Source organism: Delphinapterus leucas, chromosome 1 (genome assembly GCF_059928025.1).
Source record: "Delphinapterus leucas isolate spDelLeu-1000000601 "Yukka" chromosome 1, BTC_Dleu_Yukka2, whole genome shotgun sequence".
NCBI classification, from domain to species: domain Eukaryota; kingdom Metazoa; phylum Chordata; class Mammalia; order Artiodactyla; family Monodontidae; genus Delphinapterus; species Delphinapterus leucas.
Genome location: NC_143129.1, coordinates 79404672 through 79420975, shown reverse-complemented (window position 1 = coordinate 79420975; position 16304 = coordinate 79404672). Strand labels below are relative to the sequence as shown.

The 16304-nt window shown below is 49.8% G+C and overlaps 1 protein-coding gene across 9 annotated transcripts in view; it reads left to right on the top strand.

Annotated features, from left to right (window-relative positions):
• Window positions 1-16304, top strand: part of INTS3 (integrator complex subunit 3) — a 39018-nt gene that overhangs the window by 14779 nt on the left and 7935 nt on the right. For 5 of the 9 annotated variants that reach the window (XM_022559269.3, XM_089915074.1, XM_089915070.1 and 2 more), the window contains 17 exons: window positions 1945-2058; window positions 2252-2336; window positions 3690-3756; window positions 6072-6216; window positions 7308-7437; window positions 8718-8815; window positions 10199-10390; window positions 11355-11442; window positions 11944-12023; window positions 12483-12574; window positions 12919-13025; window positions 13797-13916; window positions 14292-14421; window positions 14885-14939; window positions 15168-15271; window positions 15800-15844; window positions 16064-16183. In XM_022559269.3, the coding sequence (XP_022414977.1) occupies window positions 1945-2058; window positions 2252-2336; window positions 3690-3756; window positions 6072-6216; window positions 7308-7437; window positions 8718-8815; window positions 10199-10390; window positions 11355-11442; window positions 11944-12023; window positions 12483-12574; window positions 12919-13025; window positions 13797-13916; window positions 14292-14421; window positions 14885-14939; window positions 15168-15271; window positions 15800-15844; window positions 16064-16183 (1772 nt within the window). The remainder of the gene's footprint in view (window positions 1-1944; window positions 2059-2251; window positions 2337-3689; window positions 3757-6071; window positions 6217-7307; window positions 7438-8717; window positions 8816-10198; window positions 10391-11354; window positions 11443-11943; window positions 12024-12482; window positions 12575-12918; window positions 13026-13796; window positions 13917-14291; window positions 14422-14884; window positions 14940-15167; window positions 15272-15799; window positions 15845-16063; window positions 16184-16304) is intronic. The other 4 variants (XM_089915082.1, XM_089915085.1, XM_089915083.1 and 1 more) reach the window with 1 other exon arrangement.

Here is a 16304-nt window from a genome sequence, read left to right as displayed (position 1 = left end):
AGGCAGCAAACTGACACAGAGTTTGGAGGGACAACTGCAGCATCAGGAATATGATACTCCTGGTACCATGAGCTGCCATGTGTTACCAGCAGTTGTGGTTGATAAGGTCCCAGATGGAGCATGGAATTAGGCAGACAGAATCTGCTTGCTTCATCTGACCCTATGTCTCCTGAGGGGCTGTCCTCCTTCCCTGTCCTGGGTCTCTTCTGCATTTCTGGGATTTCTGCTTTTGTTTTGAACAGACAGGGCTCCTCTCTGTTCTCCTCTCTGCTCCTCCACTACTAATTAGTAGTGTCTCTATCTTTGGCCTGACATAGGTTTCCCTTCTGCCTCTGCTTCCCTCAGTCCTCTGCCCATCCTGTCACTCACTCCTCCAGGGGAGGCTCCAGGGCTGAACCACATTTACTGACTGGCACTTGGCAGTAGGTCACTGGGTTCTCTTATCTCTTTCTTGTTCCCTTGCTTGTACTGTTGATCTCCCAGCCCTCCTTCTGCAGATGCATTCAGAGGATAATCAAATTCTCCTTTGGATTTGAAACGTTTATGGCACATGGGGGAATCTCGAAGTGTTCGTATTTTTATCAGATAGCTTGTTTTGGCTTAAGGACAATAGAGGAAGTGGAAGTAGCAATAGCTAATCTCTTAGGAGTCCCTAGACACACCAAGGCTAGGGAGCAGGGCTCTTGAGGAATATCAGCACTTCTCTTTTGAATGCTTAGGATGAACGAGTTTAGAAATGTAGTAGTCACAAAGCCACTCTAAACACTTACCTACATCCCCAGCAGCCTCGTTTCATTTTAGTTATTTCTAACGGTGGTATGGGGTGGTTAAGAGCATGGAGTGTAGAGTTGCAGTGCTGGGACTTGAATCTTCCTTTTATCTCTAATGTGACCTGGGGCAAATCACTTTAACCTCTCTGTGCCTGTTTCCTCATCTGTAAAAACAGAGATGTTAATAAATAGGGTGATTATGTGATTCAAATGCAATAAAGAGAATATAAAGTTTGTGCACAACGCCAATGCATGTTCCCTATTATAATTACTATTATTGTTGATGCTGTCCTTGCTACTGGCCTTCTAAGGTTGTGGGATACTGCCTATCTAAATTTTACCCTTTGTGCTGAGACCCGGACAGCGTAGAACTCAGCAGGCTAAGGAGATTGCTAATGAGGTCCCCTAAGATGGTCCTCCAGGAGTCTGGTCTCTGTAGAGAGACAGGGTGAGAAAAGCTCTAGCGGGAAGAGAAACAAGAGCTCTCAGAGGAAATTGGCATGCCTTCCCTCACCTCCCCCAGAGTTGGGTGTGCTTAAAACGCCTCCTTTTTTAATACTTGGCAGAAGCAAAGGGCAGCCCAGAGAAAAGTAGAAAGGTGTTTAGTTAAGGAAGTTTGGTTTGGTTCTGCCCTTTCTTTCCGGGGTCATGGTCTCTGAAGCCTCTTTCCTTAATACTCCTAGCCTTTTACTTCATCTGGCTGTGTCAATACAAGTCTAAAAATCTCTTTGAGATCCTTTCCAAGCTATTCAACCAAACCCATTCTGCAGTGACCTTTTACTGGCAGATGAAAAGCAGATGGCCTCCACCTGTTTTGCTCAGCTGGTGGCATCAAACAGTGTGACGCTTCCTAAGAAGGGAGGTAGGGGACAGGGAGCCTTTCTTAGCAGGCTTTTCTGCCTTATTAGAATAGGTCAGTCCCTTTTCCCCACCCTATGTGACGGAGCAAGGGGTAGGCTTGGGGTGGAAGGATGGCATCCAGAGTGGAAAGTCTTAGCGTTGGTGGTACAGTGGTGAACATAGCTGCCTTCCAGAGTGGAAAGTCTTTCATTGCCACTCATATCGCATTGGTGGTATTCAAGTTGGAGAGGCCAGGGGGCAGGGGGCCCACAATGAGTGGGATCAGGAGCCTGTCCTCAGCTTGCTGGCTGCTCACAAACCTCACTTCTCACAGTGTTACCGGGACTTGGCTCTGGTGAGTCGTGACGGCATGAATATTGTCCTGAATAAAATCAACCAGATACTTATGGAGAAGTACTTGAAGTTGCAGGATACCTGCCGTACTCAGGTAAGGCCAGAAAGAAAAGAGAGATCCAGCTCAGAGACTTAACAGAATGGATCCTCTCCTAAGGGGAAGGGAAGGAGGAATCGGGGGTAACATACCACTACCTTTGTACACCTAAATTCTAATGTGATTGGATTAGCCCCTTTCTCAAATTCACAGGACTTTCTCTTCATCTGTCTTTTCCTCTCTCCTTTAGTTGGTGTGGTTGGTACGGGAACTAGTGAAGAGTGGGGTTCTGGGAGCCGATGGTGTTTGCATGACATTCATGAAGCAGATTGCCGGTGAGTTGGATGGCAAGAGCGTAAAGAAGAAAGGAGAGCAGCCCAGAGCGTAAATCCAGGCAATGGAGAATGATTAAGTACCTAAGGGACTTGATTCCTGGATTGCTTAGACTCTTTCCTTTTGACCCAGGCATCTTCTGGCCACGTATGTTGCAGAAAGAAATTGAAAAATTTCTGGGGGCCTTTTGAAGCAATAAGTCTTGCCTCCTTTTCCTTCCTGCCAAACTCGAGGCCTGGTATAAAATAGTTGACCTATTGTAACCAGTCCTCACTCTGGGGTTTCGTGGCATATTGGATCAGGAAGAATCTGGAAGGAATGGGGAGAGAAGTAAGGGCAAAATAATTGGTTCTCATCACACTGTACTTTCAGAAACCCAGGCATCTTCTCTGGCTCCATCTCAATGTTCTGAACACTTGGGGCCAGTTTGAGGGACGAACTGTGTCACAGAACAGACCCTGACATTTAGGTTTTGTTATCTTCTTGGCATCAGTGACATCTGTCTGAGCCACTGAACATCCAAGAGGCCTGCCCCTGCTACTTCTATTCCCAAAATTACATGTGTTTGTTTAAAAATGACCCTGCCTCTCTATCTCACCATTGCCCCTTGGTTCTTTGCTTCCTCTTCAGGATTTTGTACAACACTGATGCTCCTGTTGTGATGTGTATAAACCTTAATCTATGTGATGTGTGACTCTGTGAACATGGAATTTTTAAATTAGGACCTGGGGCAAGGCATAGCATTGTTGTGCTGGCTGTTTTTATCCACTCTGCTGGTACTTTCTTCCCTGTTTGGCTTCTCCCAAATAGGGAGTCCCCACTTCTCATCCTAAGACTTCGGTCTGGCATTACTGAATGTTTAATTCAGCCCCAGGAAGTTTCATAGCAAGCACTCAAGACTGTGATACCTGGAAGCAAGAAACCCTTGGCCTGTCATGAGCCTGACACAGGATTTGGGACATTCAGTGGCTGGACCGCAGCTCTTGCTAGCCACCTGCACTTCTCAGGCCCTGTCTGAAATACCATCCTTTCTTTCCAAGCATGGGCTTTTCATATCTCCTTCCCAGACATTCCCTTTCAGGGGTCAAAGTATTCCCATTCCAACCCCCTGTCTATGGAAAAGTAGCAGTTCTGGTTTCTGGAAAAATTCCAAACCTTCCCTTCCCTTCTCTCTGGAGTCAAAGGGGGAAACCTTAAAGTGTTGCAGAACAGAAGACAGTCTTTCCAGCACTCAGAACATCAGTGATGGGATAACAGTTAGGGATGGACCAGTAGGATGGTGAAGAAGTGTACTGGATTAGCTGAGTCACTAATCAGAGCCATTCTGATTCTCTGTTTTCTCCCCCTTTGATCAGGTGGGGATGTTACGGCAAAAAATATCTGGTTGGCAGAGAGTGTTCTGGATATCCTGATGGAGCAGAGGTAGAGTCTATCGTGAAGGGTGGGGCAAGAGCCAAATATGGCCTCAGTGGGTGTGAGTGTGGGGAATGGGGATGCAAGGGTTGTGTGAGGACTGTTAGTGGCCCAAGAACACCTTAGGTTAGAGGGGATGAGGTGGGGGAGGGAGAGACCAGTGTATTGGTGGCAAGTGAAGGAATTAATGCCATGGTATGGCCCAGGGATGAAGGAGTGGGAAAGAAGGTCTGCTAAAATCTCTCGGAGCCCAGGAAAAACTCGTTTCATCTGATAAGGGTTTATTTTTGATCCAGACCTCCATGGAATGTTTATGTTTTGGGGGGAGGTGGGGGAGAATGAGCTCAGCAGAGTAGGGCCAGCCAGCCACCCAGGCCTGGCAGGTACCCCTTTTCTCCCTTGCAAGACTATCCATCTTACCCGTGCCCCCCTTTTGTTGAAGTGGCACAGGCGGTGGTGGGAGTGAGGAGGCCACTGAGACCAGTGGTGCAGAGGGCATGAGGCTTTCCAGCTGATTCTTTCCCTTCCCCATCAAAGTAAAGGACCAGAAAATAGGAGGGCTGTTCCATATATGAACTTGTTTGGGGGTGAGGCCTACCTCTGAGTCCTGTGGCCTCAGTCTTCCTGTTGCTTGATTTCAGAGTCTATTCTGGGAGAGGACACCAGAGTAGTCACGTGATTGAGAGGGCTGATAGCCTCCATATTTCCGATGGTTTAGAAGAATGGACCTCCTCCCTTATTCACACTTGTGAAAGAGGTGGCTGTGTTCTGTGCTCTGCCGGAGCTTGAAAGCTGTGCCAGGTCTGCCGAGCAGTGCCACCTAGTGCCCTGGGCCTGGATGCGCAGCTGCAGGTGCGGCTGGCGGCACTTCTTCCGTCTTTGGTACCAGCACACAGCACATGAGATCCTAGTGGTTTCTTACCAGGTCTCTGCTTCTCTTAGGTCGCTGTACCTTCCTAACGCCCTGGGTCAGAGGGTTTCACTTTCATCTCTCTTTCTGTTCATTACCCCATCCCAGGATTCAGTTACATTCATCACTAGCAAATCTTCCTAAAAAGTGATTTTTCTCATTTTGTCCCTGGTGCCAGATACCTCCTGTTCCCATACCTTAAAGCAGAATTCCGCTCATTTGGGCAGTTAGAGTGCAGTCTTAGTGTACAGGTGTCAGATAACTGCCCTACCTTTTCTCCTGCCCTCCAAAAAACTCACATCCTTTGATGCAAGTGAGTCCCTAGAAGTTTAAAACTGTCCTCTTCCACACCTTCCCTGTCACTCCTTCCCAAGTGTTTCTAGGGCTATGGAATTAAAAGATAGCAGGTGTGGGAGGGAGACCCATCCCTGTGTCCTTGGCTGCTGCTTTCATTCTGTGAAAGGAAAAGGCCAGAGTCTCTTAATCAGGTGGCTTGAGCACTTTTCCGGAATCAGGATGTTGCCTGCTTGGATTAATTAAACTCCCTGTCTTCTTCCTCTGGTTCCCTGCCTTCCAGCAGGGGTGCCAAAGCCCTTAAAAACTACTTGCTTGGGGGAGACAGCTCCCCAGTTTTGGTGCTTTGAGCCAGCATTGGAGTCTTTGTAATCTCCCCACTGTGTCTTAACACCCCTTTTCAAGCAGCAGGGAACGCACAACTCTTTCATTTCCCCCTTTCCTCAGGGAACGTCTAAAACTCGCGAGAAAACAGGTTTGCTATCCAAAATCTCGTTCTTCTTTTCAGGTTATGATTTAAGGCAGGTGACTCATTGACTGGGAGTGTGGGATCAGTGGCTAGAGAGCAAGCCAGGGGAAGGTTTGTGACATGGTGGGCTGCTAATGACAAGCTGACACAGTGTGTTCTGAAATCTCCAGGGTCCTGAAAGGGTCTTGGTAATCCCCAGAGGTCCTTGGGCCACACTTTACGAACCACTGACTGAGGGACACTTCCAAACCTTTTTCTTTGTAGTCTGAGCCAGGCAGAAGCTCTGGCTTATCTCTGTCCCTTGTACCTCGACAGTGCTTGGCACACGATAGGCACTCAGTTAATGTTTGAGTGACGGAGTCAACAAACAAAATTATTTTATTGGAAGCTAAGTTCTTACGTGGTAGAGAGATTGCTTTTATTTAGCACTTAACCTTTATCGGGCACTTGGTAGAGTGGGAGGAAGTTGTCCCTACCTTAGCCAGTTAATAGTCCAAGATAGTTAACGACAGCAGGAGCGGCCAATTAAGGAACCAAAAACTTACTCCCAGTGCTAGTCATCAAACATCTGTGAGGCACTGGAGCCAAGTGTGGAGGTGAATTGGGAGGGTCTAGACGGAGTACAGGTGCCAGTGTCTTCCCTCCCTGCAGGGAATGGGTATTGAAGAGCAGCATCCTCATTGCCATGGCTGTTTACACATACCTCCGCCTCATCGTGGACCACCATGGGACCGCCCAGCTGCAGGCCCTGCGGCAGAAGGAGGTGGACTTCTGCATCTCACTGCTTCGGGAGCGGGTGAGGACAAAAACTGTGTGGGGAAGTGAAACCCAGGATGGGACACCTCTTTCTGTTCTGTGTGGTGACCTGGGGTCAGAGGTGTTGTGTTGGAGAGATGGAGGTGGTTCAAGGCCGGTTGTTTTTTCATCAGTCTAAGACAGATGAGGATAGAAGGATGGAGAAATTAGTGTGGAGTAGCCCTGGTTCCTAGAGTGCTGCCGGCTACGCCGGCACCCGAGGGGTTTTCCTGGTCAGCTTCATGAACACTGTTGCACAGCACACCGCAGACAGAAGCTGCCTTGTGTTCCCACTGTTAGGTTGTCTCCCCCACCTACTCACCTGGGCAATTGCCAGGATCACGTGGAATTGAGAATCGTCCACTGTCAGATCTCCCAAGGGAGACAGATGCTAGAGTTAAGCTGTCTAATGCAGTGGCCGCTAGCCACATGTGGCAATATAAATTAAAATGAATTGAAATTAGGGCCTTCCCTGGCGGTCCAGTGGCTAAGACTCTGTTCTCCCAATGCAGGGGGCGTAGTTCAATCCCTGGTCAGGGAACTAAGATCCCGCATGCCACACAGCATGGCCTAAAAAAAAAAAATTAATTGAAATTAGATAAAAATTTTAAATTCAGTTCCTTAGTTGAATTAGCCACATTTCAAGTGCTCATTAGCCATCTGTGGCTAATGGGTATCCTTTTGGACAGCACAGATAGAAATCATTTCCATTACCATAGAATGTTCTGTTGGACCAAGCAAGTTCTGGGGTAAGATGTCTGGGGTTCAGCTTGCCAGCCCTAGCCTTTTTGAGTCTTAGTATCCCTTGACCCGGAGTGAAACAATTCTCGGAGGACAGGGCAACGGATTAATGTGAAAACCAGCAGGGCTTCCGCAGTTTCCAGTAACCTCTCATCCTTGATATCAGTCCCCCACTTCAGCTGTCTTCCCCTGAACAGCTTGGAGCCAACCCTTGGTTCCAGAAAAAATCGTATAACCGCTTCGACCCTCTTTCCTCCCCTGCCTAGAACATGTTGTTCCTTCCTCCTTGCAACAGGTAAACAATCCATGTTTCTATTCTCTTTCCTGTTTCCTGCCATCCCCCCCATCTAGTTCATGGAATGTTTGATGATTGGCCGAGACCTCGTAAGACTACTTCAGAATGTTGCCAGGATACCAGAATTTGAACTGCTTTGGAAAGATATTATCCATAACCCTCAGGCCTTGAGTCCTCAGTTCACAGGTAAGCAAGGGTTGGGGCAGCCTGTCCTTGAGAGGTGGCGTCAAGAGGGCAGAGGTTGGTGGATAGGAGAGCGTTGGCAGTCAGATTGAGGAAGCTTGGGACTGGGCAGTCTCTGCCAAGCACAGCTGGGTGTAGGAACGGCAGGGCACACAGACAGTTCAGGTGCTTCCCTCCCAGACAGCCCCTACTTGGCAGGCTCCAGCTGTCATTTAAGAGAAAGTGAGACAGAGAGCTGCGATCCTCCTCCTCCTCCTGTCGCGGCAGCTCTTTGGCTCAAGAGGGGAGCTGATGACCGGTTTCCAGCTTCACTGAGTCTGTCAGGGGTGTCAGAGGTCAGCTTGTGAGACTGAGTCAGCAGAGGGGCTGGAATTTGTCCTGTAAGCGAAGGCCTCTCCCCAGGAGCAGTCATGCCTCTGAATTCCAAGGATCCAGCTTGGCCAAAATCCTCTTCGGGGGAGGAAAAGAGTCTCTGTGTGCCTCTGCCAGCAAGGCCCTTTACATTTCCCTTGCCCTTCCCAGGGTCCTCATGGTCTAAACAGTGACTGTGCATCTTTGCCCACCCCGCGTCCAGCACGCACGTGTGTGCGCGTACATGTGCACACATAACATTAGTGCAGTAGTCAGGAAAGCAGAAGAAAGCCCTGGTTTTACCTTATGTTGTACTGCTCTTATATTGAACGTGTATTGAGTTGTTTTGAGTGCCTACTGTGTGCTAGGCTCATGTATGTTAACTCATTTAATCCTCAGGACACCCCTGTAAGATGGATATTTTACTTTCCATGTTTACAGGTAAAGAAAATGAGGTTCAAGGAGATTAAGTAATTTGCCCAAGGCCACACAGCTAGTAAGTGTCAGAGGCAGGATTTGGATCCAGGTCTGTCTGACTCCAGAGCTCGTGCTTATGCCACAACCCACATTGATCCCAGGACCCAGTGATGGGACGGTCAGGAGCAGGAAGAGAGGCTAGGGCTCCCCGTATTTTTCCCTAACTTTCCCACATGTTGCCACCTGGAGTGAAGTGAGTAGGGGGCTCTGGATGGCCAGTAGAAGAAAAGAATGAATATATCTTGGTCCTGGGGATGGTGGTTGGTTGGAGCAGATCATTCAGGTGCTGGTTAGAACCCCAACTTATACCTGTGCTCGACCTCTTGGTCATGTCTTAGAATTTCCCCATGAGCAAGACCACTGGCCATCAGTACCTGGCTCAGGTTGCCCACCTGCTTTCTATTCCTTCTGGTCCTCAGCCTTCTCTTTTCTCTTCCCTTGCACCCTTGGTTCAGGTATCCTACAGCTTCTTCAGTCAAGAACATCTCGAAAATTCCTAGCATGTCGTTTAACCCCAGACATGGAGACTAAGCTCCTCTTCATGACATCCCGGGTAAGCTAACCTACTGCAGCAGGAAGAGAAGCTGCAGGTGCTGGCCTAGGCTTCTTCCTTCAGCCTGTAGATGTCTTACGCTTGGTTACTGCCGGGTGGAGGGATGGTCAAGTGTGTGACTGGGCATGGAGCTAAGAACTGGGGATACAGTGTTGAGCAAGGCTTACAATTCCAGTTCTTGTGAAGCTTTCAGTCTACCTAAAGCAGTCATTAAACCAATACTTGTATACAAATAATGTAATTTACAAGTGTGAAATGTGCTATGAAAGGGTAGTGTGAGAGCGCTCATTCTGGGAAATTAATCTCACGGTTCCTCTGGGTGAACCATGACCTCAGGAAGAGAGCTACGGCCTTTTGGTTTCCAAACATGGCTGAATTATGGCAGCATTGCTTGAGGAGCATGTTAAAAATACATCTTCCTGGGCTTCCCTGGTGGCGCAGTGGTTGAGAGTCCGCCTGCCGATGCAAGGGACGCGGGTTCGTGCCCCGGTCCGGGAAGATCCCACGTGCCACGGAGCGGCTGGGCCCGTGAGCCATGGCCGCTGAGCCTGCGCGTCCGGAGCCTGTGCTCCGCAACGGGAGAGGCCACAGCATTGAGAGGCCCGTGTACTGCAAAAAAAAAAAAAAATACACCTTCCTGGGTCTTACTCTCCCAGAGAATCTACTTGTGGAATCTGTATTTGTAACAGACTTTCCAGGCAGCAATCCCTCTGCAGCCAGTCTGGTGTTAGGGAACCACTGCTCTAGCCAACTTACGGTTTCCCAAGTCATACAGGAGAACTGTATAGATCTGGGCTGTTGCATATGGTAGCCACTAGCCACATGTTGCAATTTAAATTAGTTAAATATAATTTAAAATTCAATACCTCAGTTGGAGTAGCTACATTTTAAGTGCTCAGTAGCCACCATCTAGAAAGTTGTATTGCAGAAAGTTCTATTGGACGGTGTTGGTTTAGTGTTTTTTTGCTTTTTTTAACCTTTCTGCTCTCTGTTTTGGTTGAATTGGGAATAGAAGAGGAAATCTAGATCTTTCCCCTTAGGGTTGCTATTTGTATCCACTTAGAGTCTGTTTAGGGGAAGGACTTGATGCAAGGTTTGGAGAGTCTGTATGCTTTGGATAATGATCCTGTTAGGTCATTCAGCCTCAGGAAGCTTTCAGTCAGTGCTGCGGAGACAACATTTTTTTTTTAAAATCAAGGAAGATTTAAATCAGGATGTCTTCCCAAAGGCAGGGAGACTTGAGAGACAATACGAATTAATGAATAAGTTGTGGGAAGAAATTGAGGTCTAGGTCAAGCCTAGAGTTGAATGGTGCTCATTTCCCTCCGTCCAGAGACCCCACCCTCCCTTCCCAGTTTTCTTTCTAACGTCCTCTTCCCCCAGGTGCGGTTTGGTCAACAAAAGCGATACCAGGATTGGTTCCAGCGCCAGTACCTGTCAACCCCAGACAGTCAGTCTCTGCGCTGTGACCTCATTCGCTACATCTGTGGGGTTGTCCACCCTTCTAATGAAGTGCTGAGTTCAGATATCTTGCCCCGGTGGGCCATCATTGGCTGGCTTCTGACAACATGCACGGTGAGGGACTGGGCATGGGGTGGAGGCTGTTGGGTGGTGAAGGGCCCCTCTTTCCCTTGTGTCTCACACTTCCATGCTTCTTCCTGACCCTCTGGGCCACCCGACCGCTAAGGACCCTTCTTTCGCTCTCTTCTTCCTGAGTGTCTCAGCCTTTGCCCCGCCTCCCTTAGTGTCTCTAGAAGTTTACTTACACTTTTTATTTCCCATGTGGGTTTAGGGTTGAACAGGTTCATCTATACCTTTACTGCCAATCTCCAAGCCTGGGTTTCTGAGGCATCCCTGTCTTTCCTATCAGCTTCCAGAAACCACATGTGATTATTCCTCTGAATTGTTCCTGACTCAGATTCAGGTCTTGTGTTCCTTAGACCCTCACTTCCATGCCTTTTGGCATCAGCTCTGGATACTTCCCTTCTCCAAACATAGTGAATCCGCAGTGGAGCCATTTCCTTCCCAGCGTTTCCTCCCTGTGCCCGGGGTGGGAAACTTGTTCTCTGGCATCTAGCTGCCCTCTGACCTCTTCTGACAGAGTTCCCCCTCCCCCATCTGACTGGGTCCTTGGAATGTGCTGATTCAGATATAACAACAAGCTATGCCTAAGGGTCTTTCCTTCAGGAATGTGCCTGGGGAGCTCAGCACAGGCAGCTGCTGGGCTAGTCTGAGTGTCTCAGCTCAGGGGTGATCGGGGACCGCCCCACTAGGCCCAGCTGTTCTCCCTGTGGGATCAAGGATGTGTTCTACTGAATGCGTGAGAACCCAGGCCGTTGGTTGGTGAGACCACAGGGTACTCACACTCATATACAGATTTGGGTGCCTTCAACCCTGCGGGGTGTTCTACCCTGTCTCACTAGAAACTGAATTTCATGGATGGAGCAGTCACATGGGCCCTGGAATCTGCCTTGGGCTTCTGAAGGAAAGGGAGCTGGTTGATGAAACTAGCCCTCTTTTTTCTTCTTTTTTTTTCCAGTCAAACGTCGCTGCCTCTAATGCCAAGCTGGCTTTGTTTTACGACTGGCTGTTCTTTAGCCCAGACAAGGATAGCATTATGAACATAGGTATGTGACCGAGACCAGGCAGCAGCACTCCCCATCCCCCAAGCCCTGCTGCCTTGTCTCAGTGATAGTGGCCATAAATCTGAGGGCAGCGTGGTGTGGAGGCAGCTTATCTGGGAGCAGTTCCGTTGTTCCTCATCACTGCTCCCTTGACCTAAAAGGAAAATTGCTTTGATGAGGCTAAGCGATCATTCCACCCCCTTCGCCCCATAGCCTTAGGCTTGGGCTTGAGTGGGGAGGGCCCAGGCAGAGGAAAAGGCTGTGCTAGCTCCTGCTTCTCTTCTACTACCTCCCTCCTCCAAGCTGAATGCTGGGGACAAGAAGGGAGACGAGGGCTATGAGCTGTTTTGGGGGTTGTCTGCTTTTGGGTCTGCTCAGCAGGACGAGGGGGGCGGGGATAGACATAGCTTTCTCTGGAGCCATTCATACATATTGATACCTCATTGTATGGAGCTGGAAATAGACTGTCTGATGTGGGGGGCCCTTTAATCCCACATTCTCCAGAGCCAGCCATCCTGGTCATGCATCACTCTATGAAGCCCCACCCCGCCATCACCGCCACACTCCTGGACTTCATGTGCCGCGTAAGTGCCACAGCCCTCGTTCTCTCCCCATGCTGCCTGGGCAGAGCTAAGTGTGTGTCCCTTCTAACCTTGTAGGTCAGTGCATAGGTCTTCCCAGTGCCCCTTGACGGTGGGAGCAGAAGTGGGTCATGGCCATGGGTCCTGTCTCCCAAGTTAGTGAATGCTTCTTTTCCTCATTCCCACTGTCTCCAGTTGAATCTTTCCATGTCTCCACTGGGTTTCTCAGCTTCAAGGATGATGACTCAAGGTAAAATCTGGTCTCCTTGAGGAGCAGCCAGGTTGAGTAGGAGTTTCCCATTTTAGCAGCACAGGACAATCAGGAACATTCCAGTCCTTTCTGCAGCCATACTTCCCAGTGTCTCCTGATTAAAACCAAAGCAGCTTTTTAGATCTAGTTCAGCAGAACACTCTGGGTGGAAAGTCCTGTGCTCATTCGCTCCTCCTCTTCTTCCCTTTCAGATCATTCCCAACTTCTATCCACCATTGGAGGGCCATGTGCGGCAGGGTGTCTTTTCCTCCCTCAATCACATTGTGGAGAAACGGGTCCTGGCGTAAGGACTTTATGTGTCTGTGGGGCAGGGAAATGGGTTGTTTTCTCATTTTTCACTAGGTCGGGCACATCCAGATACTGCTGTACCACTGCTGACCCTTTCCCTCAAGAGGTATAAAAAGTACTGGCTCCACCGCAGACTGCTAGGCATATGTCCTCTTGACTCTTAGAGGAATTTCTCTCTTGCAGAGGGCACCAAATGCCTTCCCTGTGCCCTGGTGACCCTTCCCAAGGATCTGAGTATGGCCCAATTGTTCCAGTTGGGCTTAAACCTATTTGCTTAACTCCATGTTGCGTTAGAAGTGAGGAGCTCTGATATTGACCTTCATTCATGTTCCCCATTAGGCATTTGGCTCCCCTATTTGACAACCCTAAATTGGATAAGGAGCTGCGGGCCATGCTGAGGGAGAAGTTTCCTGAGTTCTGCAGTTCTCCCAGCCCACCTGTGGAAGGTACAGACCCATCCATTCCATCACCTGTTTCAAAAGAGGGATGGAGACATCAAGGGTGCTCAGACTAGAACCCTTGCTTAGGATGTCATCCCTGTGTAGTGCTCTACCCTGTGACACTGTCCCATTCAATTTTTCTTTCCCTAGTTTTTTCTTTTATTCATTTTTGTGTCATCTTCCTTGGTTCTCCCTCTCCATCTAATCTTATCTGCTTTTCACTAAGCTCTCTTGTTCTCTTAACTCCAATTTTTTTCTCTTACTAACCTCTCCTCAGTAGGTCGAAGGCCTTCATGGAATGTGCGTTTATCTCACTTAAACTTTGCCCATCTCTTCTCTCTTCCCAGCCCCAGATCCTGGCCTCTGATGAGAGACTGTCATATTGGGTCTCAAATCTTGCTTCCAGTTCCAGACACACACACACACACACACAAACACACATCCCCTTCCTTTTTTGTTCTGGGGTAAGGGCTTAAGCCAAGCAGAGCTTCCCAACTTAGTTTTAAATTAAAGAGCACTTGGGACTGTACCTGGTCTTATCTACTTGCTGATCCTCAGCGAGCATAGAGGAGGCAGGTTCTGTGCTGCTCTCATTCCTAGCAGAATCCCCACCAAAAGCCCTGGAGGGTTAAGGACAAGACACCTGTCCTTTCAGAATTCATATTCCATTTAGGTCATGAACTCCTTTTCCTCCCACTTGTCCTTTAGTCTCCCTTTCCCAGGAGCATGGGACAGAGGAGGCCATCAAATAATGCCTTGTCTTTCTTTACTCCCAAGTCAAAATTGAGGAGCCAGTTTCCATGGAGATGGACAACCACATGTCAGACAAGGATGATAGTTGCTATGACAACGCAGAGGCAGCCTTTAGTGACGATGAGGAGGATCTCAACAGCAAAGGTGAGGCTGGCAGCAGAGGTAGTTCAGCCTTGTGTCAATCCCGAGAGGACTGGTTGGCAGGAGCAGCCTCTCTGCAGTCTCTCTGTCATCTTTGCCTCTCTGAGTTTTGTTAACAGGATTCCTGGATGAGACTCCAAGGTGCAGAACCCTGCACTTGGCACTGAAGCAGGAGGGTAAAAAGGAGAAGTGGTCCCTGCCCTCTCTTGCTTCCTGAGGCTAGAACACGCACACGCTCAGGGAAGTGCTTCAGGCACTCACAGCTCTGAGTGAACGGTGCACACGAGGCGCATGTCAGGAGGGCCAAACTGTTCAGGGGGCTGTCTCTGCTTCTCGTGTCTGGGCCAAGTGAATTCTTTCCTAAATCACTCTCTTCAGGAAAGAAGAGAGAGTTTCGCTTCCACCCAATCAAGGAGACAGTGGTGGAAGAGCCAGTCGATATCACCCCTTACCTTGACCAGCTGGATGAGTCCCTGAGGGACAAAGTGCTCCAGCTTCAGAAGGGGAGGTGGGTGCCGGCCCTGCTCTCAAACTCCGGAGGTCCAGCCCTGGGCTTCTACCTGGAGCTTAGTGGGGTGGCAGAGTGGTGGGTTTGGAGGGGACGTGGTAGGGGTGTGTGGAGACGTGGTTGAAGCTGCATGGGAGATGCCTTCTGCAGTTTGGTTGGAGGGTGTGGGCTGGGAGGGGGCAGCCATGTTCCCCAGCATCCCAGGCTCTCACTCCAAGGTTCTGAGTAGAAGAGCCTCTGAGATCCGAAGCGCAGGACTATGGGGATTTCCCGTGTCTTTGGCCTCTGCCCAGAGAGCAGCAGATTCTGCCCTGAGGCCTCCTCAGCCACAGCCCTGATTCCCACAGAGCTCCTTTGTTTTCTCTGTGCACGGGAGTGTGCTTGAGCACGCCGTTCTGGGTGTGTGTCCTGCCCTCTGCTATCATTTACGTCCCTGAGATTTCCTCTCCCTTCTGCACTGCAGTGATACAGAGGCCCAGTGTGAGGTCATGCAGGAAATCGTGGACCAGGTCCTGGAGGTGAGGAGGAACCCACCCCCTAAGGGAGGAAGCAGCCCAGCCTGCCCAGCTTAAAGCCCCACAGGCATCTGACTGCCTCCTTCCCCTACTCTAGATGGGTCCCCCTCTGATGGGGGAGGGGCCGGCTGATCCTGGAGGGAGAAGCCGATGAGTTCAGAGGCTCTGGGTAGTGGGGGCAGTGAGGCTTGGGCCTGGGTGGTGATAGTCCCTCCTTGTCTTACCACCCAGGAAGACTTTGACTCGGAGCAGCTGTCTGTCCTCGCTTCCTGCCTACAGGAGCTCTTCAAGGGCCACTTTCGAGGGGAGGTGCTGCCTGAGGAGATCACTGAGGAGTAAGGCTCATCTTTCCTGACTACTCCCCCACCCCACCCCCACCCCTCGGCCTCAGGGAGCTAGAAGGATGACCCAAGTCCTAGAGGCACCTTGCTGAGGACTCGGGAAAAATCATCTCTTCACTTGTTTTTATTCTCACACATACTGATTCATTTAAACGAGGGTTTATTTTTTGCCTGCCGAACAGCGAGCGTACTGGGGCAGGGCACTAGCACCCCTCCTGTGCATCCTGCCCCTGCTGCTGCACCCAGCAGCCCCAGCCTTTGCTGCTTCCGGTGGGATTGGACCCTTGCCTGGACCGCCCTGAAGGGCAAGACTCTCACTTGCAATGACAACAACTAGATTTTGGCTCATTGTTAGGAACCTGATTTCTCTGTAAGCAAGCCTCCGGGGCAGTGGGAAGTTTAACGTCGGTTAGGAAAGGAGCAGGCTGGCATCTAGCCTCAAGCTGGTTCTCCATAATATCTGCCTGCAAGCCACCCTTCCACCCCTCACATGGACTCTCATATATCACCCTCCTCTTGTAGGTCCCTGGAGGAATCTGTGGGGAAGCCTCTCTACCTAATATTTAGGTAAGCCTCTCTACCTCATGTTTAGGTCCAGCTGTAGGAGATGCTGCTCTGCCATCCATCCTCCCTATCAGCACACTTATGCTTCTGTCCTGGGGTAATGGGGCTCCCTCTCCAGGAGGAGGGGTATGCAGTGGGCACAGACAGCCATGCCCCCTGAAGTGCCATAGGAGAGTCTCCCCTAGGTAAAGCTGTCCTCTGTACTCCCATCTCCCACTCCAGGAACCTATGCCAGATGCAGGAAGACAACAGCAGCTTCTCTCTGCTTCTGGACCTTCTCTCTGAGCTGTATCAGAAGCAGCCCAAGATTGGCTACCACCTGCTTTACTACCTAAGGGCCAGGTGGGTGTGGTCCCCATGTTTAAGAAGGTGCCGGGAAGCATCCTGGAGAGCCTCTGTCCTACCATACCTGATTCCCCGTCCCCCTTTGCTGTCATCACCAGGGCCTTCTGTGTGTGTGTGT